Source organism: Oncorhynchus mykiss, chromosome 3 (genome assembly GCF_057628025.1).
Source record: "Oncorhynchus mykiss isolate SJ-2025 chromosome 3, ASM5762802v1, whole genome shotgun sequence".
In the NCBI taxonomy this organism is placed as follows: domain Eukaryota; kingdom Metazoa; phylum Chordata; class Actinopteri; order Salmoniformes; family Salmonidae; genus Oncorhynchus; species Oncorhynchus mykiss.
The window spans coordinates 17,374,785-17,402,476 of NC_143024.1; the positions used below are offsets into that span (position 1 = coordinate 17,374,785).

The 27,692-nt window shown below is 42.8% G+C and overlaps 1 protein-coding gene across 5 annotated transcripts in view; it reads left to right on the forward strand.

Annotated features, from left to right (window-relative positions):
• LOC110534148 (inversin) overlaps window positions 1-27,692 on the forward strand; it is a 60,220-nt gene that overhangs the window by 3,106 nt on the left and 29,422 nt on the right. For 4 of the 5 annotated variants that reach the window (XM_090222744.1, XM_090222739.1, XM_090222761.1 and 1 more), the window contains exons 3-4: window positions 6,151-6,250; window positions 6,321-6,487. In XM_090222744.1, coding sequence (XP_090078870.1) covers window positions 6,151-6,250; window positions 6,321-6,487 — 267 coding nt within the window. The remainder of the gene's footprint in view (window positions 1-6,150; window positions 6,251-6,320; window positions 6,488-27,692) is intronic. The other variant, XM_090222770.1, reaches the window with a different exon arrangement.

Below are 27,692 nucleotides of genomic sequence, written 5' to 3' on the forward strand. Positions count from 1 at the left end.
TCAAGATTGTTGTCCTCTCTCCTCCTTAACTTTTGTGGAGTCCCAGGAAAAGCTAGAATAGCTTGTTGGCCATTTTTTCCAGCATTACTTATACTAAGAGACTATTCTAAGAGGGATGCAAGCTTGCTCTTGTTTGCTGAATGTTAAATAGAAGGAAGAGAACGCACGATGGTGATAGGCTAAAGCAGTTATTTATTCAGACCCATTACCATTCAATCCTAGTGAAGTGAAAGCCGCATGTAATCCTTCTCTGGTAGTCTACTATATTATTCAAACATGTCATTACAATAATGAAGATAAGGACAACAAAACCTATTTAATTTAACTGTTGAGAGCGAGGAAGGAATGAAGCAACAATAGAGAAAGGAGGAGGTAGCCTAATACGCACAAAATGTGGGGAAATATTATGAAAAGTTAATGCATCAGCCTTCTAATTATACAAATCTAAAATAGGCCCTATTATTACTCAAAATGTAAATAAATTCTCTAGCCTATACATTTGTACATACATGTCCTTTCATGGTTTGAAAGAGTTGTGTAATTTCAGTCCACAATACAGTACATAAATACAGTCCACACTCAAAAATATTACTGGAGCTTGTTTCCTTTATTTCCCCAAGAGAGCATACATCTATGGGCTTTTCTGTTTTTCTGTAGAGTGAAATGTGCGGTATAGCCTATCGTATGTATTGGATAAATGCATAATCATTTGGGCTTTTTTGGGCTTGGGTTCATAAAATGTTTTTAGTGTAGTGTAACATTTCTTTAATGTATGATCTTGTTCAGGTAGCATCTAGCTTGAATATTCATGTGGATCCAAGCTAATCCAGATACGGTATATTTAAGATGTCCTGCCCCCGGGCCCTGCTCCTTTTTACCCTGTATGCTATAAGGAGCACATCGGACTCATTTTCATTGTTGGGCCATGGGGTGGGGGCTTTTTGATGAGTTGGTCCTGGAGGTGTTGGAAACTAATCTGATTGTTGTCAGACACGGCTGTATATAATTTGACCTTTAGAATAGCACATCATTCTGTCCGATGGTTTTATATGCTTTAGAATGACACTTCTGGTTTTGGAGGGAAATACTGGGTTACCCGGGAGAAAGGTGATTTATTCTCAGGATGGAACATTTGTAAAATACTGGGATAATATTAAACCTTAGTCTATCCCAACTCTCTGTATGCTCAGAGTCATCCCTGTCACATGCTGTTCTCTTCATTCCATCTCTCCATCTTTCTCAATCTATTTTTTCTCTCATTGATTTTTTTGTTTGTTTTTCCAGCTGATTATGTCCCTGTGCTCTGATTCGCCGGCGGGCATGGCTCTCTGCACTCTAATTGGACATTTAATTAGATCACAGTTTTAGCCAATTAGACTCTGAGGGTGGAGGAGGAGAGTAGAGAGGCCAGAGGGGAATGGGAGATCGAGCTCTCTCTCTCTCTCTCTCTCTGTCTCTCTCTCTCACGCTCTCTCTCTCTGTCTCTCCCTCTCTCTCTCTCTCTTCTCTCTCTTTCTTTCTCCCGCTTCTCTCTCTCTCCAGGGGCTGTCTCATTAGTGATATAATGGGTGATTTTCACAGCAACCCTCCCCCTGTGTTACTGCCTGAGTGGTACCACCCACAGACCCAGTGCCAGGGCTAAGACCTCACTATTATTTAGCCAAGGGAGGGGGGGGGGGGGATTCTGGCATGATCTGATAATAAAATAAAACAAGTTTAGAGTTTTTTTTTTTTTTTTGAATTTTTACCCCTTTTTCTCCCCAATTTCGTGGTATCCAATTGTTGTAGTAGCTACTATCTTGTCTCAACGCTACAACTCCCGTACGGGCTTGGGAGAGACGAAGGTTGAAAGTCATGCGTCCTCCGATACACAACCCAACCAAGCCGCACTGCGTCTTAACACAGCACGCATCCAACCCAGAAGCCAGCCGCACCAATGCGCCGGAGGAAACACCGTGCACCTGGCCACCTTGGTTAGCGCACACTGCGCCCAGCCCGCCACAGGAGTCGCTGGTGCGCGATGAGACAAGGACACCCCTACCGACCAAGCCCTCCCTAACCCGGGCGACGCTAGGCCCACGGACCTCCCGGTCGCGGCCGGTTACGACAGAGCCTGGGCGCGAACCCAGGGACTCTGCCCTTAACCACTGCGCCACCCGGGAGGCAAGTTTAGAGTTTTAATGTCACATACACAAGTATAGTCAAAATGCCTTTCTCGCAAGTTCTAACCCCAACAATGCAGTAATCAATAACAATGTAATTCAAAACTACCGTATTTCACACACAGTCTGCTAATTCAGGCTCCACGTCTTGCTCTTGTTAAAAGTAGTGCACTACATGTGGAATAACCAGGGTGTGATATGAGACACAGCCGGGGTGTTATTGCTGTCGATGGCTCTGATTAATCTTCAATACAGCTGACAGACTGCCAGTCAGTGAGACATCGACCTGCTCACAGACATGTAGATTAGTCACACAGACACACAGCCCAACCACATAATCACACATGTGGTGCAGAATGGTATTGACTCAGTGGAATGTTCTGGTATAATATCACTAGCTAATGAGGCAGAGATAAGCCTTTAGAAACACAAACAACAGATCAGATATCACCAGAGGCTCCATAACATGCCAGTCAAAATCACACCTATTTATTTTTTTGTACGATTATATATATTTTTTTAACAATAAAAAACATCCACATACAAATGACAGCATACAGATGCACACAAACATCAAGGACATCACACCTGCCTAGACACACCTACTCACACCCTCATCTCCAGCACCCGCATCGCTCGACTCCACATGGCCTGAAACTGCACCAATCACACCTATTTCTGCAAACTAAGTCTGTGTGATGATGATGATGGTGGAGGTGATGATGGTGGTGGTGTTTGATGAGTTCCTCAGAGGAGAGCAGTGTGTTTTTATATAGTGTGATGTGAGCCAGTGTATCACCCCCCCCCCCCTCCAAACCTCTACACCCCCCTCCTCCACCTCCCTCCAAACCTCTACACCCCCCTCCTTTTCCTCCCCCCTCCAAACCTCTACACCCCCCTCCTCCCCCTCCCTCCAAGCCTCTACACCCCCCTCCTCCCCCTCCCTCCAAGCCTCTACACCCCCCTCCTCCCCCTCCCTCCAAGCCTCTACACCCCCCTCCTTTTCCTCCCCCCTCCAAACCTCTACACCCCCCTCCCCCTCCCTCCAAGCCTCTACACCCCCCTCCTTTTCCTCCCCCCCTCCAAACCTTTACACCCCCCTCCAAATCTCTATACCCCCCTCCTTTTCCTCCCCCCCTCCAAACCTCTACACACCCCTCCTTTTCCTCCCCCCCCTCCAAACCTCTACACCCCTCCCCCCTCCAAACCTCTACACCCCCACCCCCTCCCTTTCTGAGCTCTCAGGCTAGAAACACAAACAACACCGACCCCCCAATGGATACCAGCACTCAGAACACACACGCATACATGTACATTCACTCTCAGGTGTAAGCCCTTAGAGACAACACAGTCAATATCAATGTCCCTAGACGGTCTCACACATACCACTCACCTATCTCCCTCCCACTTCTCCACCTCCTCACCCCTCAGGAGAGATAGAGTGAAACGACCCCCTCACACACACACACACACACACTTTTTTATGCACAGTCTCTCTGCCTCAGGATGTCTAATGTTGAGAATCCCCTTGAGAAGGCTTTCGAATCTGTGTGTGTGCGTGCACGCACCCACGAGCGTGCGCATTTGTGTAACCCCGTGCTGTGGTGTGTTAGCCACAGGCGCAACTCTCTGACCCCAGTAGTGGTCTGATTGACAGCTGTAGTCCCACCTAATTGCATTACCCTCCCTTGTGATTGGCTCCCGGCCCTGGGGGCTCATTTGTCAGGGTGCACCATGGGTACTATGTGTCACTCAGCTCTCTCTCCCTACTGATTGGCTGTGTTGCGCCCCAAGGTCCGACCCCCAGCCAAGTGAGAGCAGCTTATTGGTCTCTGGGGAACCAGGAAGTGCCCCAGAGACTGTGCGAGGAGACAGGGAGTCCCTATTGGCTGATATTATCGCTCCTCCCGCCTCTTTACCTGTCTATCAAAACTACATAGAAGTCTCTCAGGCCTGCCCTGCTACCAGATCTCACACACACACACACACACACAGGTCGGTGGGTGGGTGTTTCGGTCTTTAATATGGAGCTATTGAAACTGTATTTGAATTCAATATTTGTATTAAGACATTGAAGTTCAATTAAATATTTTTGAATTTATAATGCTCAAATTGAATCATTGAATTAATAAATTGAACTTCATGATTTGAAACTGAATTGAATGAAGATTGCATTCAGTTTAAAACTGTAGGGTGGTTTTATTACAGTTTAATCCTCAGAATCTAATGTGCGCCGATGTGTGTGTGTGTGTCGCCAAAGTGTGTGTGTGTCGCCAAAAAGGAAAAACATCAAGAAAGGCTTCAGGCTCCGCCCCCCCATTGCTTACCCAGCATGCCTCAGCTCTGTCCTCCATCAAACCAGACGCCAACACACGCATGTACACACACACACACACACACACACACACACACACATACTTTGATTCCGTGTCTCTGTTTGTATGTCTCAGCGGTTGCTATTCACTCTGTCCCAGCAGAGACCTGGTGTGTGTTCCCTGTCTCTCCTGAATATGTGTGTGTTTTCTGTATGTGTGTTTTTGGAGGAGTGTGTGTACTCTGTCTAATGCTCCCGCAGTGTCTCTGAAAGGTTGTGCGGGGGTTTCTGTTGCATTGAAATCCTCCAATATAATACTGAATAAAGACTGGGCCTAAATAATGACGGTGTGAGTGAACCTGGTCGATGCATTCCACCGTGTGTTGTCTGCATGCTAATCTACAGGTTGACTCTTCAGTACCACTGATGAATGGCTGAATTAATAACTTCCTCAATTCTGTACAGAACACCATGTTTTTCCTGTCATGCTTTGTTGGAACTCAACTTTTTCAGAAGTGTGTGTGTGTGTGTGTGTGTGGGCAGGGGGGTGGAGGGGGTAGTTAGCAGCAGTCACAGAAGAATATTACTCCTGTTAATAGAATGTTTTGTTTGAAGGTGCTGCCAGATGGCATCTGTACGACCACAGCATGTGTTACATATTAGCATTCATTAAGTATTTGTGTTGTGTTCGTATACATTGTGTGAGTCTACTTTGTGTGAGAGTGTGTGTGTGTGTGTGTGTGTGTGTGTGTGTTTGATCATTGGAAAATAGGAAATGGGAGTTTGTGGTGGATCCCAGTGAAGCCCCCATAAAAACTCTGTCACGGAAAATCACTTCCCACGATATGGCTCACACACACACACACACACACACACAGTACCTGCAGATACACATCATATCTCACACACACCCTCCACAGTAAGTAACCTCTATTACCCCCTGTGTCGGAGCAAGGTTACTTGGCAAAGCGTGAGAAAGCACTGTACATGATGGGTAATTGCTGTGCAGCACGCAGTGGGTCTGCATTTTACGAGGAGGGTGCAATGACGGGGTGAAGGGGGCATAGTACCCCCCCAACCTCTTCCTCTCACTAGCTTCCCAGGACCAGGGTTGGCAGGATGGAGCAAAAAGGTGTCCGGACAACTTCCTCAATGTTCAGTTTGTAATGCAACAGATCTTTGACTGCATAGCTGCACTGTTACATTTCAAGCCAGCATTAATGATCCCTGCCTTGAATGGGCCTTCTCATGGTTAATGAATTGAGTTGGTTAGGGGCAGTAATAGATTTTGTACTTTGGGCCCCCTGGGCTAACCAACACACACACACACACACACACATATACACATACACACACAGGCGTTCTGCAGTATTGATGAGTTATGAAAAGACATGAGCAGAGAACCCCACTCACTCCCTGTCGGGGATCCCCCCCAGCTGCTTCCTGTCTGGTTAAGTGAGGGCAGGAAGAGATTTAACTCCCACTGCAGGGGCACGCACGCACACGCACGCACGCACACACACACGCACACACACACGCACACACACACGCACACACACACGCACACACACACGCACACCCTACTATCAGCCTGTATAAACACATGCACAGCAAGTGTGTTTACCTGTATGGCCAGGTGTGTGTCTGGCTCTGACTGGACTATATGTGTTGTAGGCATCTGACCCTTCACCTCCAAACACCGCCCCTCTGGGCTCCCAGGTCCACGCAGCCGCCGTCAACGGAGACCGGAGCGTACTCCTCAGAATCATCACAGGTACTATACACACATACACACACACTTTCCCCTGATCCCTGACCTTGAACCCCTGACCCACTGTGTGTAGTGAATCCCTCCCTGCGTGACTGTGAGGACCAGTTTGGGCGTACCCCACTGATGTACTGTGTCCTGGCTGACCGTCTGGACTGTGCTGAGACACTGCTGAAGGCGGGAGCCTCTGTTAACAAGACTGACCATAGCCAACGTACTGCCCTGCACCTAGCAGCACAGAAGGTACACTACAACACTGAGTCAACCTGGAACCACTAAAGGAAACACTAGAACAGTAGTGGAACCATCAGAACATTGAGTTAACCTGTAGAACACTAAAGGAAACACTAGAACAGTAGTGGAACCATCATAACATTGAGTTAACCTGTAGAACACTAAAGGAAACACTAGAACAGTAGTGGAACCATCAGAACACTGAGTTAACCTGTAGAACACTAGTGGAACCATCAGAACATTGAGTTAACCGGTAAAACACTAAAGGAATCACTCAAACAGTTGTGGAACCATCAGAACACTGAGTTAACCTGGAACCACTAAAGGAAACACTAGAACAGTACTGGAACCATCAGAACATTGAGTTAACCTGGAACCACTAAAGGAAACACTAGAACAGTAGTGGAACCATCAGAAAATTGAGTTAACCTTTAGAACACTATTGGAAACACTTGAACAGTAGTGGTACCATCAGAACACTGATGTAACCTGTAGAACACTAAAGGAAACACTAGAACAGTAGTGGAACCATCATAACATTGAGTTAACCTGTAGAACACTAAAGGAAACACTAGAACAGTAGTGGAACCATCAGAACACTGAGTTAACCTGTAGAACACTAGTGGAACCATCAGAACATTGAGTTAACCGGTAAAACACTAAAGGAATCACTCAAACAGTTGTGGAACCATCAGAACACTGAGTTAACCTGGAACCACTAAAGGAAACACTAGAACAGTACTGGAACCATCAGAACATTGAGTTAACCTGGAACCACTAAAGGAAACACTAGAACAGTAGTGGAACCATCAGAAAATTGAGTTAACCTTTAGAACACTATTGGAAACACTTGAACAGTAGTGGTACCATCAGAACACTGATGTAACCTGTAGAACACTAAAGGAAACACTAGAACAGTAGTGGAACCATCAGAACACTGAGTCAACCTGGAACCACTAAAGGAAACACTAGAACAGTAGTGGAACCATCAGAACACTGAGTTAACCTGTAGAACACTAAAGGAAACACTAGAACAGCAGTGGAACCATCAGAACATTGAGTTGACCTGTAGAACAACACTAAAGGAAACACTAGAACAGTAGTGAAACCATCAGAACATTGAGTCAACCGGGAACCTCTAAAGGAAACACTAGAACAGTAGTGGAACCATCAGAACATTGAGTTAACCTGTAGAACACTAAAGGAAACACTAGAACAGTAGTGGAACCATCAGAACATTGAGTTAACCTGTAGAACACTAAAGGAAACACTAGAACAGTAGTGGAACCATCAGAACACTGAGTCAACCTGTAGAACACTAAAGCAAACACTAGAATAATAGTGGAACCATCAGAACATTGAATTAACCGGTAAAACACTAAAGGAAACACTAGAACAGTAGTGGAACCATCAGAACACTGAGTTAACCTTGAACCACTAAAGGGAACACTAGAACAGTTTTGGAACCATCAGAACATTGATTTAACCTGTAGAACCCTGAAGGAAACACTAGAACAGTAGTGGAACCATCAGAAAATTGAGTTAACCTTTAGAACACTAATGGAAACACTTGAACAGTAGTGGAAACATCAGAACACTGAGTCAACCTGGAACCACTAAAGGAAACACTAGAACAGTAGTGGAACCATCAGAACACTGAGGTAACCTGTAGAACATTAGAGGAAACACTAGAACAGTAGTGGAAACATCAGAACACTGAGTCAACCTGGCACCACTAAAGGAAACACTAGAACAGTAGTGGAACCATCAGAATATTGAGTTAACCTGTAGAACACTAAAGGAAACACTAGAACAGTAGTGGAACCATCATAACTCTGAGTTAACCTGTAACCACTAAAGGAAACAGTAGAACAGTTGTGGAACCATCAGAACACTGAGTTAACCTGGAACCACTAAAGGAAACACTAGAACAGTAGTGGAACCATCAGAACACTGAGTTGACCTGTAGAACACTAAAGGAAACACTAGAACAGTAGTGGAACCATCAGAACATTGAGTTAACCTGTGGAACACTAAAGGAAACACTAGAACTGTAGTGGAACCATCAGATTATTGAGTTAACCTGTAGAACACTAAAGGAAAGACTAGAACAGTAGTGGAACCATCAGAACATTGAGTTAACCTGTAGAACACTAAAAGAAAAACTGGAACAGTAGTGGAACCATCAGAACACTGAGTTAACCTGTAGAACACTAAAGGAAACACTAGAACAGTAGTGGAACCATCAGAACATTGAGTTAACCTGTAGAACACTAAAGGAAACACTAGAACAGTAGTGGAACCATCAGAACATTGAGTTAACCTGTAGAATACTAAAGGAAACACTAGAACAGTAGTAGAACCATCAGAACATTGAGTTAACCTGTAGAACACTAAAGGTAACACTAGAACAGTAGTGGATCCATCAGAACACTGAGTCAACCTGGAACCGCTAAAGGAAACACTAGAACGGTAGTGGAACCATCAGAACATTGAGTTAACCTGTAGAACACTAAAGGAAACACTAGAACAGTAGTGAAACCATCAGAACATTTAGTCAACCTGGAACCACTAAAGGAAGCACTAGAACAGTAGTGGAACCATCAGAACACTGAGTTAACCTGGAACCACTAAAGGAACCACTAGAACAATATTGGAACCATCAGAACACTGAGTTAACCTGGAACCACTAAAGGAACCGCTAGAACAGTAGTGGAACCATCAGAACATTGAGTTAACCTGTAGAACTAAAGGAAAAACTAGATCAGTAGTGGAACCATCAGAACACTGAGTTAACCTGTAGAACATTAAAGGAAGCACTAGAACAGCAGTGGAACCACCAGAACATTGAGTTGACCTGTAGAACACTAAAGGAAACACTAGAACAGTAGTGGAACCATCAGAACATTGAGTTAACCTTTAGAACACTAATGTAAACACTTGAACAGTAGTGGAAACATCAGAACACTGAGGTAACCTGTAGAACATTAGAGGAAACACTAGAACAGTAGTTGAACCATCAGAACACTGAGTCAACCTGTAAAACACTAAAGGAAACACTAGAACGGTAGTGGAACCATCAGAACATTGAGTTAACCTGTAGAACACTAAAGGAAACACTAGAACAGTAGTGGAACCATCATAACATTGAGTTAACCTGTAGAACACTAAAGGAAACACTAGAACAGTAGTGGAACCATCAGAACACTGAGTTAACCTGTAGAACACTAGTGGAACCATCAGAACATTGAGTTAACCGGTAAAACACTAAAGGAATCACTCAAACAGTTGTGGAACCATCAGAACACTGAGTTAACCTGGAACCACTAAAGGAAACACTAGAACAGTACTGGAACCATCAGAACATTGAGTTAACCTGGAACCACTAAAGGAAACACTAGAACAGTAGTGGAACCATCAGAAAATTGAGTTAACCTTTAGAACACTATTGGAAACACTTGAACAGTAGTGGTACCATCAGAACACTGATGTAACCTGTAGAACACTAAAGGAAACACTAGAACAGTAGTGGAACCATCATAACATTGAGTTAACCTGTAGAACACTAAAGGAAACACTAGAACAGTAGTGGAACCATCAGAACACTGAGTTAACCTGTAGAACACTAGTGGAACCATCAGAACATTGAGTTAACCGGTAAAACACTAAAGGAATCACTCAAACAGTTGTGGAACCATCAGAACACTGAGTTAACCTGGAACCACTAAAGGAAACACTAGAACAGTACTGGAACCATCAGAACATTGAGTTAACCTGGAACCACTAAAGGAAACACTAGAACAGTAGTGGAACCATCAGAAAATTGAGTTAACCTTTAGAACACTATTGGAAACACTTGAACAGTAGTGGTACCATCAGAACACTGATGTAACCTGTAGAACACTAAAGGAAACACTAGAACAGTAGTGGAACCATCAGAACACTGAGTCAACCTGGAACCACTAAAGGAAACACTAGAACAGTAGTGGAACCATCAGAACACTGAGTTAACCTGTAGAACACTAAAGGAAACACTAGAACAGCAGTGGAACCATCAGAACATTGAGTTGACCTGTAGAACAACACTAAAGGAAACACTAGAACAGTAGTGAAACCATCAGAACATTGAGTCAACCGGGAACCTCTAAAGGAAACACTAGAACAGTAGTGGAACCATCAGAACATTGAGTTAACCTGTAGAACACTAAAGGAAACACTAGAACAGTAGTGGAACCATCAGAACATTGAGTTAACCTGTAGAACACTAAAGGAAACACTAGAACAGTAGTGGAACCATCAGAACACTGAGTCAACCTGTAGAACACTAAAGCAAACACTAGAATAATAGTGGAACCATCAGAACATTGAATTAACCGGTAAAACACTAAAGGAAACACTAGAACAGTAGTGGAACCATCAGAACACTGAGTTAACCTTGAACCACTAAAGGGAACACTAGAACAGTTTTGGAACCATCAGAACATTGATTTAACCTGTAGAACCCTGAAGGAAACACTAGAACAGTAGTGGAACCATCAGAAAATTGAGTTAACCTTTAGAACACTAATGGAAACACTTGAACAGTAGTGGAAACATCAGAACACTGAGTCAACCTGGAACCACTAAAGGAAACACTAGAACAGTAGTGGAACCATCAGAACACTGAGGTAACCTGTAGAACATTAGAGGAAACACTAGAACAGTAGTGGAAACATCAGAACACTGAGTCAACCTGGCACCACTAAAGGAAACACTAGAACAGTAGTGGAACCATCAGAATATTGAGTTAACCTGTAGAACACTAAAGGAAACACTAGAACAGTAGTGGAACCATCATAACTCTGAGTTAACCTGTAACCACTAAAGGAAACAGTAGAACAGTTGTGGAACCATCAGAACACTGAGTTAACCTGGAACCACTAAAGGAAACACTAGAACAGTAGTGGAACCATCAGAACACTGAGTTGACCTGTAGAACACTAAAGGAAACACTAGAACAGTAGTGGAACCATCAGAACATTGAGTTAACCTGTGGAACACTAAAGGAAACACTAGAACTGTAGTGGAACCATCAGATTATTGAGTTAACCTGTAGAACACTAAAGGAAAGACTAGAACAGTAGTGGAACCATCAGAACATTGAGTTAACCTGTAGAACACTAAAAGAAAAACTGGAACAGTAGTGGAACCATCAGAACACTGAGTTAACCTGTAGAACACTAAAGGAAACACTAGAACAGTAGTGGAACCATCAGAACATTGAGTTAACCTGTAGAACACTAAAGGAAACACTAGAACAGTAGTGGAACCATCAGAACATTGAGTTAACCTGTAGAATACTAAAGGAAACACTAGAACAGTAGTAGAACCATCAGAACATTGAGTTAACCTGTAGAACACTAAAGGTAACACTAGAACAGTAGTGGATCCATCAGAACACTGAGTCAACCTGGAACCGCTAAAGGAAACACTAGAACGGTAGTGGAACCATCAGAACATTGAGTTAACCTGTAGAACACTAAAGGAAACACTAGAACAGTAGTGAAACCATCAGAACATTTAGTCAACCTGGAACCACTAAAGGAAGCACTAGAACAGTAGTGGAACCATCAGAACACTGAGTTAACCTGGAACCACTAAAGGAACCACTAGAACAATATTGGAACCATCAGAACACTGAGTTAACCTGGAACCACTAAAGGAACCGCTAGAACAGTAGTGGAACCATCAGAACATTGAGTTAACCTGTAGAACTAAAGGAAAAACTAGATCAGTAGTGGAACCATCAGAACACTGAGTTAACCTGTAGAACATTAAAGGAAGCACTAGAACAGCAGTGGAACCACCAGAACATTGAGTTGACCTGTAGAACACTAAAGGAAACACTAGAACAGTAGTGGAACCATCAGAACATTGAGTTAACCTTTAGAACACTAATGTAAACACTTGAACAGTAGTGGAAACATCAGAACACTGAGGTAACCTGTAGAACATTAGAGGAAACACTAGAACAGTAGTTGAACCATCAGAACACTGAGTCAACCTGTAAAACACTAAAGGAAACACTAGAACGGTAGTGGAACCATCAGAACATTGAGTTAACCTGTAGAACACTAAAGGAAACACTAGAACAGTAGTGGAACCATCATAACATTGAGTTAACCTGTAGAACACTAAAGGAAACACTAGAACAGTAGTGGAACCATCAGAACACTGAGTTAACCTGTAGAACACTAGTGGAACCATCAGAACATTGAGTTAACCGGTAAAACACTAAAGGAATCACTCAAACAGTTGTGGAACCATCAGAACACTGAGTTAACCTGGAACCACTAAAGGAAACACTAGAACAGTACTGGAACCATCAGAACATTGAGTTAACCTGGAACCACTAAAGGAAACACTAGAACAGTAGTGGAACCATCAGAAAATTGAGTTAACCTTTAGAACACTATTGGAAACACTTGAACAGTAGTGGTACCATCAGAACACTGATGTAACCTGTAGAACACTAAAGGAAACACTAGAACAGTAGTGGAACCATCATAACATTGAGTTAACCTGTAGAACACTAAAGGAAACACTAGAACAGTAGTGGAACCATCAGAACACTGAGTTAACCTGTAGAACACTAGTGGAACCATCAGAACATTGAGTTAACCGGTAAAACACTAAAGGAATCACTCAAACAGTTGTGGAACCATCAGAACACTGAGTTAACCTGGAACCACTAAAGGAAACACTAGAACAGTACTGGAACCATCAGAACATTGAGTTAACCTGGAACCACTAAAGGAAACACTAGAACAGTAGTGGAACCATCAGAAAATTGAGTTAACCTTTAGAACACTATTGGAAACACTTGAACAGTAGTGGTACCATCAGAACACTGATGTAACCTGTAGAACACTAAAGGAAACACTAGAACAGTAGTGGAACCATCAGAACACTGAGTCAACCTGGAACCACTAAAGGAAACACTAGAACAGTAGTGGAACCATCAGAACACTGAGTTAACCTGTAGAACACTAAAGGAAACACTAGAACAGCAGTGGAACCATCAGAACATTGAGTTGACCTGTAGAACAACACTAAAGGAAACACTAGAACAGTAGTGGAACCATCAGAACATTGAGTCAACCGGGAACCTCTAAAGGAAACACTAGAACAGTAGTGGAACCATCAGAACATTGAGTTAACCTGTAGAACACTAAAGGAAACACTAGAACAGTAGTGGAACCATCAGAACACTGAGTCAACCTGTAGAACACTAAAGCAAACACTAGAATAATAGTGGAACCATCAGAACATTGAATTAACCGGTAAAACACTAAAGGAAACACTAGAACAGTAGTAGAACCATCAGAACACTGAGTTAACCTTGAACCACTAAAGGGAACACTAGAACAGTTTTGGAACCATCAGAACATTGATTTAACCTGTAGAACCCTGAAGGAAACACTAGAACAGTAGTGGAACCATCAGAAAATTGAGTTAACCTTTAGAACACTAATGGAAACACTTGAACAGTAGTGGAAACATCAGAACACTGAGTCAACCTGGAACCACTAAAGGAAACACTAGAACACTGAGGTAACCTGTAGAACATTAGAGGAAACACTAGAACAGTTGTGGAACCATCAGAACACTGAGTTGACCTGTAGAACACTAAAGGAAACACTAGAACAGTAGTGGAACCATCAGAACACTGAGTTGACCTGTAGAACACTAAAGGAAACACTAGAACAGTAGTGGAACCATCAGAACATTGAGTTAACCTGTGGAACACTAAAGGAAACACTAGAACTGTAGTGGAACCATCAGATTATTGAGTTAACCTGTAGAACACTAAAGGAAAGACTAGAACAGTAGTGGAACCATCAGAACATTGAGTTAACCTGTAGAACACTAAAAGAAAAACTGGAACAGTAGTGGAACCATCAGAACACTGAGTTAACCTGTAGAACACTAAAGGAAACACTAGAACAGTAGTGGAACCATCAGAACATTGAGTTAACCTGTAGAATACTAAAGGAAACACTAGAACAGTAGTAGAACCATCAGAACATTGAGTTAACCTGTAGAACACTAAAGGTAACACTAGAACAGTAGTGGATCCATCAGAACACTGAGTCAACCTGGAACCGCTAAAGGAAACACTAGAACGGTAGTGGAACCATCAGAACATTGAGTTAACCTGTAGAACACTAAAGGAAACACTAGAACAGTAGTGAAACCATCAGAACATTTAGTCAACCTGGAACCACTAAAGGAAGCACTAGAACAGTAGTGGAACCATCAGAACACTGAGTTAACCTGGAACCACTAAAGGAACCACTAGAACAATATTGGAACCATCAGAACACTGAGTTAACCTGGAACCACTAAAGGAACCGCTAGAACAGTAGTGGAACCATCAGAACATTGAGTTAACCTGTAGAACTAAAGGAAAAACTAGATCAGTAGTGGAACCATCAGAACACTGAGTTAACCTGTAGAACATTAAAGGAAGCACTAGAACAGCAGTGGAACCACCAGAACATTGAGTTGACCTGTAGAACACTAAAGGAAACACTAGAACAGTAGTGGAACCATCAGAACATTGAGTTAACCTTTAGAACACTAATGTAAACACTTGAACAGTAGTGGAAACATCAGAACACTGAGGTAACCTGTAGAACATTAGAGGAAACACTAGAACAGTAGTTGAACCATCAGAACACTGAGTCAACCTGTAAAACACTAAAGGAAACACTAGAACAGTAGTGGAACCATCAGAACATCGAGTTAACCGAGAACACTAAAGGAAAAACTAGACCAGTAGTGGAACCATCAGAACACTGAGTTAACCTTTAGAACACTAAAGGAAACACTAGAACAGTAGTGGAACCATCAGAACATTGAGTTGACCTGTAGAACACTAAAGGAAACACTAGAACAGTAGTGGAACCATCATAACATTGAGTTAACCTGTAAAACACTCTAGGAAACACTAGAACAGTAGTGGAACCATCATAACATTGAGTTAACCTGTAAAACACTCTAGGAAACACTAGAACAGTAGTGGAACCATCATAACATTGAGTTAACCTGTAAAACACTCTAGGAAACAGTAGAACAGTAGTGGAACCATCATAACATTGAGTTAACCTGTAAAACACTATAGGAAACACTAGAACAGTAGTGGAACCATCAGAACACTGAGTTAACCTGTAGAACACTAAAGGAAACACTAGAACAGTAGTGGAACCATCAGAACATTGAGTTAATCTGTAGAACACTAAAGGAAACACTAGAACAGTCGTGGAACCATCAGAACACTGAGTTAACCTGGAACCACTAAAGGAAACACTAGAACAGTAGTGGAACCATCAGAACACTGAGTTAACCTGTAGAACACTAAAGGAAACACTAGAATAGTAGTGGAGCCATCAGAACACTGAGTTAACCTGTAGAACACTTAAGGAAACACTAGAACAGTAGTGGAAACATCAGAACACTGAGTCAACCTGGCACCACTAAAGGAAACACTAGAACAGTAGTGGAACCATCAGAACACTGAGTTAACCTGGAACCACTAAAGGAAACACTAGAACAGTAGTGGAACCATCAGAACACTGAGTCAACCTGTGAACACTAAAGGAAACACTAGAACAGTAGTGGAACCATCAGAACACTGAGTCAACCTGTAACCACTAAAGGAAACACCAGAAGAGTAGTGGAACAATCTGAACATTGAGTTAACCTGTAGAACACTAAAGAAAACACTAGAACAGTAGTGGAACCATCAGAACACTGAGTTAACCTGGAACCACTAAAGGGAACACCGGAACAGTATTGGAACCATCAGAACATTGAGTTAACCTGTAGAACCCTGAAGGAAACACTAGAACAGTAGTGGAACCATCAGAACACTGAGTTAACCTGGAACCACTAAAGGAACCACTAGAACAGTAGTGGAACCATCAGAATACTGAGTTAACCTGGAACCACTAAAGGAACCACTAGAACAATATTGGAACAATCAGAGCATTGAGTTAACCTGTAGAATACTAAAGGAAACACTAGAACAGTAGTAGAACCATCAGAACATTGAGTTACCCTGTAGAACACTAAAGGAAACACTAGAACAGTAGTGGAACCATCAGAACATTTAGTCAACCTGGAACCACTAAAGGAAACACTAGAACAGTAGTGGAACCATAAGAACATTGAGTTAACCTGTAGAACACTAAAGGTAACACTAGAACAGTAGTGGAACCATCAGAACACTGAGTTGACCTGTAGAATACTAAAGGAAACACTAGAACAGTAGTGGAACCATCAGAACATTGAGTTAACCTGTAGAACACTAAAGGTAACACTAGAACAGTAGTGGAACCATCAGAACACTGAGTTGACCTGTAGAATACTAAAGGAAACACTAGAACAGTAGTGGAACCATCAGAACATTGAGTTAACCTGTAGAACATTAAAGGAAACACTAGAACAGTAGTGGATCCATCAGAACACTGAGTCAACCTGGAACCGCTAAAGGAAACACTAGAACGGTAGTGGAACCATCAGAACATTGAGTTAACCTGTAGAACACTAAAGGAAACACTAGAACAGTAGTGAAACCATCAGAACATTTAGTCAACCTGGAACCACTAAAGGAAACACTAGAACAGTAGTGGAACCATCAGAACATTTAGTCAACCTGGAACCACTAAAGGAAACACTAGAACAGTAGTGGAACCATCAGAACATTGAGTTAACCTTTAGAACACCAAAGGAAACACTAGAACAGTAGTGGAACCATCAGAACACTGAGTTAACCTGGAACCACTAAAGGAACAACTAGATCAGTAGTGGAACCATCAGAACACTGAGTTAACCTGTAGAACATTAAAGGAAGCACTAGAACAGCAGTGGAACCACCAGAACATTGAGTTGACCTGTAGAACACTAAAGGAAACACTAGAACAGTAGTGGAACCATCAGAACATTGAGTTAACCTTTAGAACACTAATGTAAACACTTGAACAGTAGTGGAAACATCAGAACACTGAGGTAACCTGTAGAACATTAGAGGAAACACTAGAACAGTAGTTGAACCATCAGAACACTGAGTCAACCTGTAAAACACTAAAGGAAACACTAGAACAGTAGTGGAACCATCAGAACATCGAGTTAACCTTTAGAACACTAAAGGAAAAACTAGACCAGTAGTGGAACCATCAGAACACTGAGTTAACCTTTAGAACACTAAAGGAAACACTAGAACAGTAGTGGAACCATCAGAACATTGAGTTGACCTGTAGAACACTAAAGGAAACACTAGAACAGTAGTGGAACCATCATAACATTGAGTTAACCTGTAAAACACTCTAGGAAACACTAGAACAGTAGTGGAACCATCAGAACACTGAGTTAACCTGTAGAACACTAAAGGAAACACTAGAACAGTAGTGGAACCATCAGAACATTGAGTTAATCTGTAGAACACTAAAGGAAACACTAGAACAGTTGTGGAACCATCAGAACACTGAGTTAACCTGGAACCACTAAAGGAAACACTAGAACAGTAGTGGAACCATCAGAACACTGAGTTAACCTGTAGAACACTAAAGGAAACACTAGAATAGTAGTGGAGCCATCAGAACACTGAGTTAACCTGTAGAACACTTAAGGAAACACTAGAACAGTAGTGGAAACATCAGAACACTGAGTCAACCTGGCACCACTAAAGGAAACACTAGAACAGTAGTGGAACCATCAGAACACTGAGTTAACCTGGAACCACTAAAGGAAACACTAGAACAGTAGTGGAACCATCAGAACACTGAGGTAACCTGGAACCACTAAAGGAAACACTAGAACAGTAGTGGAACCATCAGATCATTGAGTTAACCTGGAACCACTAAAGGAAACACTAGAACAGTAGTGGAACCGTCAGAACACTGAGTCAACCTGTGAACACTAAAGGAAACACTAGAACAGTAGTGGAACCATCAGAACACTGAGTCAACCTGTAACCACTAAAGGAAACACCAGAAGAGTAGTGGAACAATCTGAACATTGAGTTAACCTGTAGAACACTAAAGAAAACACTAGAACAGTAGTGGAACCATCAGAACACTGAGTTAACCTGGAACCACTAAAGGGAACACCGGAACAGTATTGGAACCATCAGAACATTGAGTTAACCTGTAGAACCCTGAAGGAAACACTAGAACAGTAGTGGAACCATCAGAACACTGAGTTAACCTGGAACCACTAAAGGAACCACTAGAACAGTAGTGGAACCATCAGAATACTGAGTTAACCTGGAACCACTAAAGGAACCACTAGAACAATATTGGAACAATCAGAACATTTAGTCAACCTGGAACCACTAAAGGAAACACTAGAACAGTAGTGGAACCATAAGAACATTGAGTTAACCTGTAGAACACTAAAGGTAACACTAGAACAGTAGTGGAACCATCAGAACACTGAGTTGACCTGTAGAATACTAAAGGAAACACTAGAACAGTAGTGGAACCATCAGAACATTGAGTTAACCTGTAGAACACTAAAGGTAACACTAGAACAGTAGTGGAACCATCAGAACACTGAGTTGACCTGTAGAATACTAAAGGAAACACTAGAACAGTAGTGGAACCATCAGAACATTGAGTTAACCTGTAGAACATTAAAGGAAACACTAGAACAGTAGTGGATCCATCAGAACACTGAGTCAACCTGGAACCGCTAAAGGAAACACTAGAACGGTAGTGGAACCATCAGAACATTGAGTTAACCTGTAGAACACTAAAGGAAACACTAGAACAGTAGTGAAACCATCAGAACATTTAGTCAACCTGGAACCACTAAAGGAAACACTAGAACAGTAGTGGAACCATCAGAACATTTAGTCAACCTGGAACCACTAAAGGAAACACTAGAACAGTAGTGGAACCATCAGAACATTGAGTTAACCTTTAGAACACCAAAGGAAACACTAGAACAGTAGTGGAACCATCAGAACACTGAGTTAACCTGGAACCACTAAAGGAACCACTAGAACAATATTGGAACCATCAGAACACTGAGTTAACCTGGAACCACTAAAGGAACCACTAGAACAGTAGTGGAACCATCAGAACATTGAGTTAACCTGTAGAACACTAACGGTAACACTAGAACAGTAGTGGAACCATCAGAACATTGAGTTAACCTGTAGAATACTAAAGGAAACACTAGAACAGTAGTGGAACCATCAGAACACTGAGTTAACCTGGAACCACTAAAGGAACTACTAGAACAGTAGTGGAACCATCAGAACACTGAGTTAACCTGGAACCACTAAAGGAACCACTAGAACAATATTGGAACCATCAGAACATTGAGTTAACCTGTAGAATACTAAAGGAAACACTAGAACGGTAGTGGAACCATCAGAACACTGAGTTAACCTGGAACCACTAAAGGAACCACTAGAACAATATTGGAACCATCAGAACACTGAGTCAACCTGGAACCGCTAAAGGAAACACTAGAACGGTAGTGGAACCATCAGAACATTGAGTTAACCTATAGAACACTAAAAGAAACACTAGAACAGTAGTGGAACCATCAGAACATTGAGTTAACCTGTAGAACACTAAAGGAAACACTAGAACAGTAGTGGAACCATCAGAACATTTAGTCAACCTGGAACCACTAAAGGAAACACTAGAACAGTAGTGGAACCATCAGAACATTGAGTTAACCTTTAGAACACCAAAGGAAACACTAGAACAGTAGTGGAACCATCAGAACACTGAGTTAACCTGGATTCACTATAGGAAACACTAGAACAGTAGTGGATCTATCAGAACATTGAGTCACGCTGGAACCACTAAAGGAAACACTAGAACAGTAGTGGAACCATCAGAACAGTGAGTTAACCTGGAACCACTAAAGGAACCACTAGAACAATATTGGAAACATCAGAACACTGAGTTAACCTGGAACCACTAGAACAGTAGTGGAACCATCAGAACACTGAGTTAACCTGGAACCACTAAAGGAAACACTAGAACAGTAGTGGAACCATCAGAACAGTGAGTTAACCTGGAACCACTAAAGGAACCACTAGAACAGTAGTGGAACTATCAGAACAGTGAGTTAACCTGGAACCACTAAAGGAACCACTAGAACAGTAGTGGAACCATCAGAACACTGAGTTAACCTGGAACCACTAAAGGAAACACTAGAACAGTAGTGGAACCATCAGAACAGTGAGTTAACCTGGAACCACTAAAGGAACCACTAGAACAATATTGGAACCATCAGAACATTGAGTTAACCTGTAGAACACTAAAGGAAACACTAGAACAGTAGTGGAACCATCAGAACATTGAGTTAACCTGTAGAACACTAAAGGAAACACTAGAACAGTAGTGGATCCATCAGAACACTGAGTCAACCTGGAACCGCTAAAGGAAACACTAGAACGGTAGTGGAACCATCAGAACATTGAGTTAACCTGTAGAACACTAAAGGAAACACTAGAACAGTAGTGGAACCATCAGAACATTGAGTTAACCTGTAGAACACTAAAGGAAACACTAGAACAGTAGTGGAACCATCAGAACATTTAGTCAACCTGGAACCACTAAAGGAAACACTAGAACAGTAGTGGAACCATCAGAACATTGAGTTAACCTTTAGAACACCAAAGGAAACAATAGAACAGTAGTGGAACCATCATAACACTGAGTTAACCTGGATTCACTATAGGAAACACTAGAACAGTAGTGGAACTATCAGAACATTGAGTCACCCTGGAACCACTAAAGGAACCACTAGAACAATATTGTAACCACCAGAACATTGAGTTAAGCTGTAGAACACTAAAGGAAACACTAGAACAGTAGTGGAACCATTAGAACACTGAGTTAACCTGTAGAACACTAATTGATCCTTTAGAATCCTGACTCCAGGGTATTCTAGAGCCTCTCTACACTGACTATACAAAACATTAAGAACACCTGCTCTTTCCATGACATAAGACTGACCAGGTGAGTCCAGGTGAAAGCTATGATCCCTTATTGATGTCACTTGTTAAATCCACTTCTGTCCGTGTAGATGAAGAGGAGGAGACAGGTTAAAGAAGGATTTTTAAGCCTTGAGACAATTGAGACATAGATTGGGGCAACTCAATTTTAGGAAGGTGTTCGTAATGTTTGGTATACTCAGTATATATCACATACTGGAAGCTTAGGTGAAAAGGTAGTGCCACCCAGTGGTGGCAGACAGACACCCTCAGGGCGGCTGTTAAGAACTAGACAAGGGGATCTGCAAATTTGATGAGGGTGGGGGCCACAAAAAATCTGAGCGAAATGCTGTACTTTGTGAGCTAAACATTATAACCAAATAAAATTTGATTTGATTTGATTTGATTTATAAACACCCCCGTCTTGACAGTGAAAACTTCAGAGTTCATTTCCTGCAATTCTACAAATTTTGCCATGGGGCAGAGAGAAACATGTTCTGTTTTAAAGCTAATTTCCCCCGGTCAGTAATTCCACCATGATATCAGGTTTAGATAGCTGGCCACAAGACTAACTTACCATATAAAATGTTTTAGCTGACTTGGCTAATTGAGTGACTATCAGTGACTGATATAACAAGAGAATAACTGCTGATGCACAACCAAGTTTCAAAATGTCACCTTGTGTATTCTACTATTCTAACTCAGTAAACAGTAAATTGAGACTGAGTTTCTAAAAAATATATCTAAATCTAGAAAATGAAATAAGACTGGGCTGTTTGAGCAGTAATATCTCTATAGAAAGTGTTTATTAACCTTGTGGGGGGTTGCTGTCAGGGCAGGTGAGGAGCGGTGGCTGGAGGGGCGGAGGAGGGTGCTCACACACTCTAACACACACACACACACTCCAATTCTAATGTGTGTGGGGTGATGGGAGTCCTCTCTCTCTGACACCTGATCAATATCTAGCTGAGACAGGGAAAGACTTCTGGGATTACTGATCTAATTGGACTGAGAATAGGGAGGATAGACCATATGTACACACACACTCACACACACACCCATACACACACAGGCCTACATGGACACACATTTGCATGTGCACACACATATATACATACACACTTTCTCAAAACTTACACATACTCTCACATGCATGCTCAGTCAGCAGATAGATCTGTCAAACGATGAGGCTGGAAGGATTAGATAGGAGAGAGTCAGAACAGAGAAGAGAGAGGAGAGAGTCTGAGAACCAACAGTAAAGAACAGAGAAGAGAAGAGAGAGGAGAGAATCTGAGAACCAACAGGAAAGAACATAGAGGAGAGAGCCTGAGAACCAATAGGAAAGAACAGAGAGGAAAGAGAGGGGAGAGAGTCTGAGAAGCAATAGGAAAGAACAGAGAGTCTGAGAACCAACAGGAATGAACAGAGAGGAGAAGAGAGAGGAGAGAGTCTGAGAACCAACAGGAAAGAACAGAGAGGAGAAGAGAGAGGAGAGAGTCTGAGAACCAATAGGAAAGAAGAGGAGAGAGAGTCTGAGAACCAACAGAAAAGAACAGAGAGGAGAAGAGAGAGGAGAGAGTCTGAGAACCAATAGGAAAGAAGAGAGGAGAGAGTCTGGGAACCAACAGGAAAGAACAGAGAGGAGAAGAGAGAGGAGAGAGTCTGAGAACCAACAGGAAAGAACAGAGAGGAGAGAGTCTGAGAACCAACAGGAAAGAACAGAGAGGAGAGAGTCTGAGAACCAACAGGAAAGAACAGAGGGGAAAGAGAGGGGAGAGAGTCTGAGAACCAACAGGAAAGAACAGAGAGGAGAGAGTCTGAGAACCAATAGGAAAGAACAGAGAGGAAAGAGAGGGGAGAGAGTCTGAGAAGCAATAGGAAAGAACAGAGAGGAGAGAGTCTGAGAACCAACAGGAATGAACAGAGAGGAGAAGAGAGAGTCTGAGAACCAACAGGAAAGAACAGAGAGGAGAAGAGAGAGGAGAGAGTCTGTCAACCAATAGGAAAGAACAGAGAAGAGAGAGTAGAGAGTCTGAGAACCAACAGGAAAGAACAGAGAGGAGAAGAGAGAGGAGAGAGTCTGAGAACCAACAGGAAAGAACAGAGAGGAGAGAGTCTGAGAACCAACAGGAATGAACAGAGAGGAGAAGAGAGAGTCTGAGAACCAACAGGAAAGAACAGAGAGGAGAAGAGAGAGGAGAGAGTCTGTCAACCAATAGGAAAGAACAGAGAAGAGAGAGGAGAGAGTCTGAGAACCAACAGGAAAGAACAGAGAGGAGAAGAGAGAGGAGAGAATCTGAGAACCAACAGGAAAGAACAGAGAGGAGAGAGTCTGAGAACCAACAGGAAAGAACAGAGATGAGAGTCTGAGAACCAACAGGAAAGAACAGAGAGGAGAGAGTCTGAGAACCAACAGGAAAGAACAGAGAGGAGAGAGTCTGAGAATCAATAGGAAAGAACAGAGAGGATAAGAGAAGAGAGAGGAGAGAGTCTGAGAACCAATAGGAAAGAACAGAGAGGAGAGAGTCTGAGAACCAACAGGAAAGAACAGAGAGGAGGAGAGTCTGAGAACCAACAGGAAAGAACAGAGAGGAGAAGAGAGAGGAGAGAGTCTGAGAACCAATAGGAAAGAACAGAGAGGAGAGAGTCTGAGAACCAACAGGAAAGAACAGAGAGGAGAGAGAGAGGAGAGAGTCTGAGAACCAATAGGAAAGAACAGAGAGCAGAAGAGAGAGGAGAGAGTCTGAGAACCAACAGGAAAGAACAGAGAGGAGAGAGTCTGAGAACCAACAGAAAAGAACAGAGAGGAGAGAGTCTGAGAACCAACAGGAAAGAACAGAGAGGAGAGAGTCTGAGAACCAATAGGAAAGAACAGAGAGGAAAGAGAGAGAGGAGAGAGTCTGAGAACCAATAGGAAAGAACAGAGATGAGAGTCTGAGAACCAACAGGAAAGAACAGAGAGGAGAGAGTCTGACAACCAATAGGAAAGAACAGAAAGGAGAAGAGAGGAGAGAGTCTGAGAACCCACAGGAAAGAACAGAGAGAAGAGAGAGAGGAGAGAGTCTGAGAACCAATAGGAAAGAACAGAGAGCAGAAGAGAGAGGAGAGAGTCTGAGAACCAACAGGAAAGAACAGAGAGGAGAGAGTCTGAGAACCAACAGGAAAGAACAGAGAGGAGAGAGTCTGAGAACCAACAGGAAAGAACCGAGAGGAGAGAGTCTCAGAACCAATAGAAAAGAACAGAGGGGAGAAGAGAGAGGAGAGAGTCTGAGAACCAACAGGAAAGAACAGAGAGGAGAGAGTCTCAGAACCAATAGGAAAGAACAGAGAGGAGAGAGTCTGAGAACCAATAGGAAAGAACAGAGAGGAGATGAGAGAGGAGAGAGTCTGAGAACCAACAGGAAAGAACAGAGAGGAGAGAGTCTGAGAACCAACAGGAAAGAACAGAGAGGAGAGAGTCTGAGAACCAATAGGAAAGAACAGAGAGGAGAAGAGAGAGGAGAGAGTCTGAGAACCAACAGGAAAAAACAGAGAAGAGAGGAGAGAGTCTGAGAACCAACAAGAAAGAACAGAGAGGAGAGAGTCTGAGAACTACCAGGAAAGAACATAGAGGAGAGAGTCTGAGAACCAATAGGAAAGAACAGAGAGGAGAGAGAGAAGAGAGTCTGAGAACCAATAGGAAAGAACAGAGAGGAGACAGTCTGAGAACCAACAGGAAAGAACAGAGAGGAGAGAGTCTGAGAACCAACAGGAAAGAATAGTGAGGAGAGAGTCTGAGAACCAACAGGAAAGAACAGAGAGGAGAAGAGAGAAGAGAGAGTCTGAGAACCAACAAGAAAGAACAGAGAGGAGAGAGTCTGAGAACCAATAGGAAAGAACAGAGAGGAGAGAGAGAGAAGAGAGTCTGAGAACCAATAGGAAAGAACAGAGAGGAGACAGTGAGAACCAACAGGAAAGAACAGAGAGGAGAGAGTCTGAGAACAAACAGGAAAGAACAGAGAGGAGAGAGTCTGAGAACCAACAGGAAAGAACAGAGAGGAGAGGAGAGAAGAGAGAGTCTGAGAACCAACAGGAAAGAACAGAGAGGAGAGAGAGAGAGGAGAGAGTCTGAGAACCAATAGGAAAGAACAGAAAGCAGAAGAGAGAGGAGAGAGTCTGAGAACCAACAGGAAAGAACAGAGAAGAGAGAGAGGAGAGAGTCTGAGAACCAACAAGAAAGAACAGAGATGAGAGAGTCTGACAACCAATTGGAAAGAACAGAAAGGAGAAGAGAGGAGAGAGTCTGAGAACCAACAGGAAAGAACAGAGAGGAGAGAGAGAGAGGAGAGAGTCTGAGAACCAATAGGAAAGAACAGAGAGCAGAAGAGAGAGGAGAGAGTCTGAGAACCAACAGGAAAGAACAGAGAAGAGAGAGAGGAGAGAGTCTGAGAACCAACAAGAAAGAACAGAGAGGAGAGAGTCTGACAACCAATAGGAAAGAACAGAAAGGAGAAGAGAGAGGAGAGAGTCTGAGAACCAACAGGAAAGATCAGAGAGGAGAGAGAGAGGAGAGAGTCTGAGAACCAATAGGAAAGAACAGAGAGGAGAGAGTCTGAGAACCAATAGGAAAGAACAGAGAGGAAAGAGAGAGGAGAGAGTCTGAGAACCAATAGGAAAGAACAGAGAGGAGAGAGTCTGAGAACCAACAGGAAAGAACAGAGAGGAGAGAGTCTGAGAACCAACAGGAAAGAACAGAGAGGAGAGAGTCTGACAAGCAATAGGAAAGAACAGAGAGGAGAAGAGAGAGGAGAGAGTCTGACAAGCAATAGGAAAGAACAGAGAGGAGAAGAGAGGAGAGAGTCTGAGAACCAACAGGAAAGAACAGAGAGGAGAGAGTCTGAGAACCAATAGGAAAGAACAGAGAGGAGAAGAGAGAGGATAGAGTGTGAGAACCAACAGGAAAGAACAGAGAGGAGAGAGTCTGAGAACCAACAGGAAAGCACAGAGAGGAGAGAGAGAGAGGAGAGAGTCTGAGAACCAATAGGAAAGAACAGAGAGCAGAAGGGAGAGGAGAGAGTCTGAGAACCAACAGGAAAGAACAGAGAAGAGAGAGAGGAGAGAGTCTGAGATCCAACAAGAAAGAACAGAGAGGAGAGAGTCTGAACCAATAGGAAATAACAGAGAGGAAAGAGAGAGGAGAGAGTCTGAGAACCAATAGGAAAGAACAGAGAGGAGAGAGTCTGAGAACCAACAGGAAAGAACAGAGAGGAGAGAGTCTGAGAACCAACAGGAAAGAACAGAGAGGAGAAGAGAGAGGAGAGAGTCTGAGAACCAAAAGGAAAGAACAGAGAGGAGAGAGTCTGAGGTCCAACAGGAAAGAACAGAGAGGAGAAGAGAGAGGAGAGAGTCTGAGAACCAACAATAAAGAACAGAGAGGAGAGAGTCTGAGAACCAATAGGAAAGAACAGAGAGGAGAAGAGAGAGGATAGAGTGTGAGAACCAACAGGAAAGCACAGAGAGGAGAGAGAGAGAGGAGAGAGTCTGAGAACCAATAGGAAAGAACAGAGAGCAGAAGAGAGAGGAGAGAGTCTGATAACCAACAGGAAAGAACAGAGAAGAGAGAGAGGAGAGAGTCTGAGAACCAACAAGAAAGAACAGAGAGGAGAGAGTCTGAACCAATAGGAAATAACAGAGAGGAAAGAGAGAGGAGAGAGTCTGAGAACCAATAGGAAAGAACAGAGAGGAGAGAGTCTGAGAACCAACAGGAAAGAACAGAGAGGAGAGAGTCTGAGAACCAACAGGAAAGAACAGAGAGGAGAAGAGAGAGGAGAGAGTCTGAGAACCAAAAGGAAAGAACAGAGAGGAGAGAGTCTGAGAACCAATAGGAAAGAACAGAGAGGAGAAGAGAGAGGAGAGAGTCTGAGAACCAACAGGAAAGAACAGAGAGGAGAGAGTCTCAGAACCAATAGGAAAGAACAGAGAGGAGAAGAGAGAGGAGAGTGTGAGAACCAACAGGAAAGAACAGAGAGGAGAGAGTCTCAGAACCAACAGGAAAGAACAGAGAGGCGAGAGTCTGAGAACCAATAGGAAAGAACAGAGAGGAGATGAGAGAGGAGAGAGTCTGAGAACCAATAGGAAAGAACAGAGAGGAAAGAGAGAGAAGAGAGTCTGAGAACCAATAGGAAAGAACAGAGAGGAGAAGAGAGAGGAGAGAGTGTGAGAACCAACAGG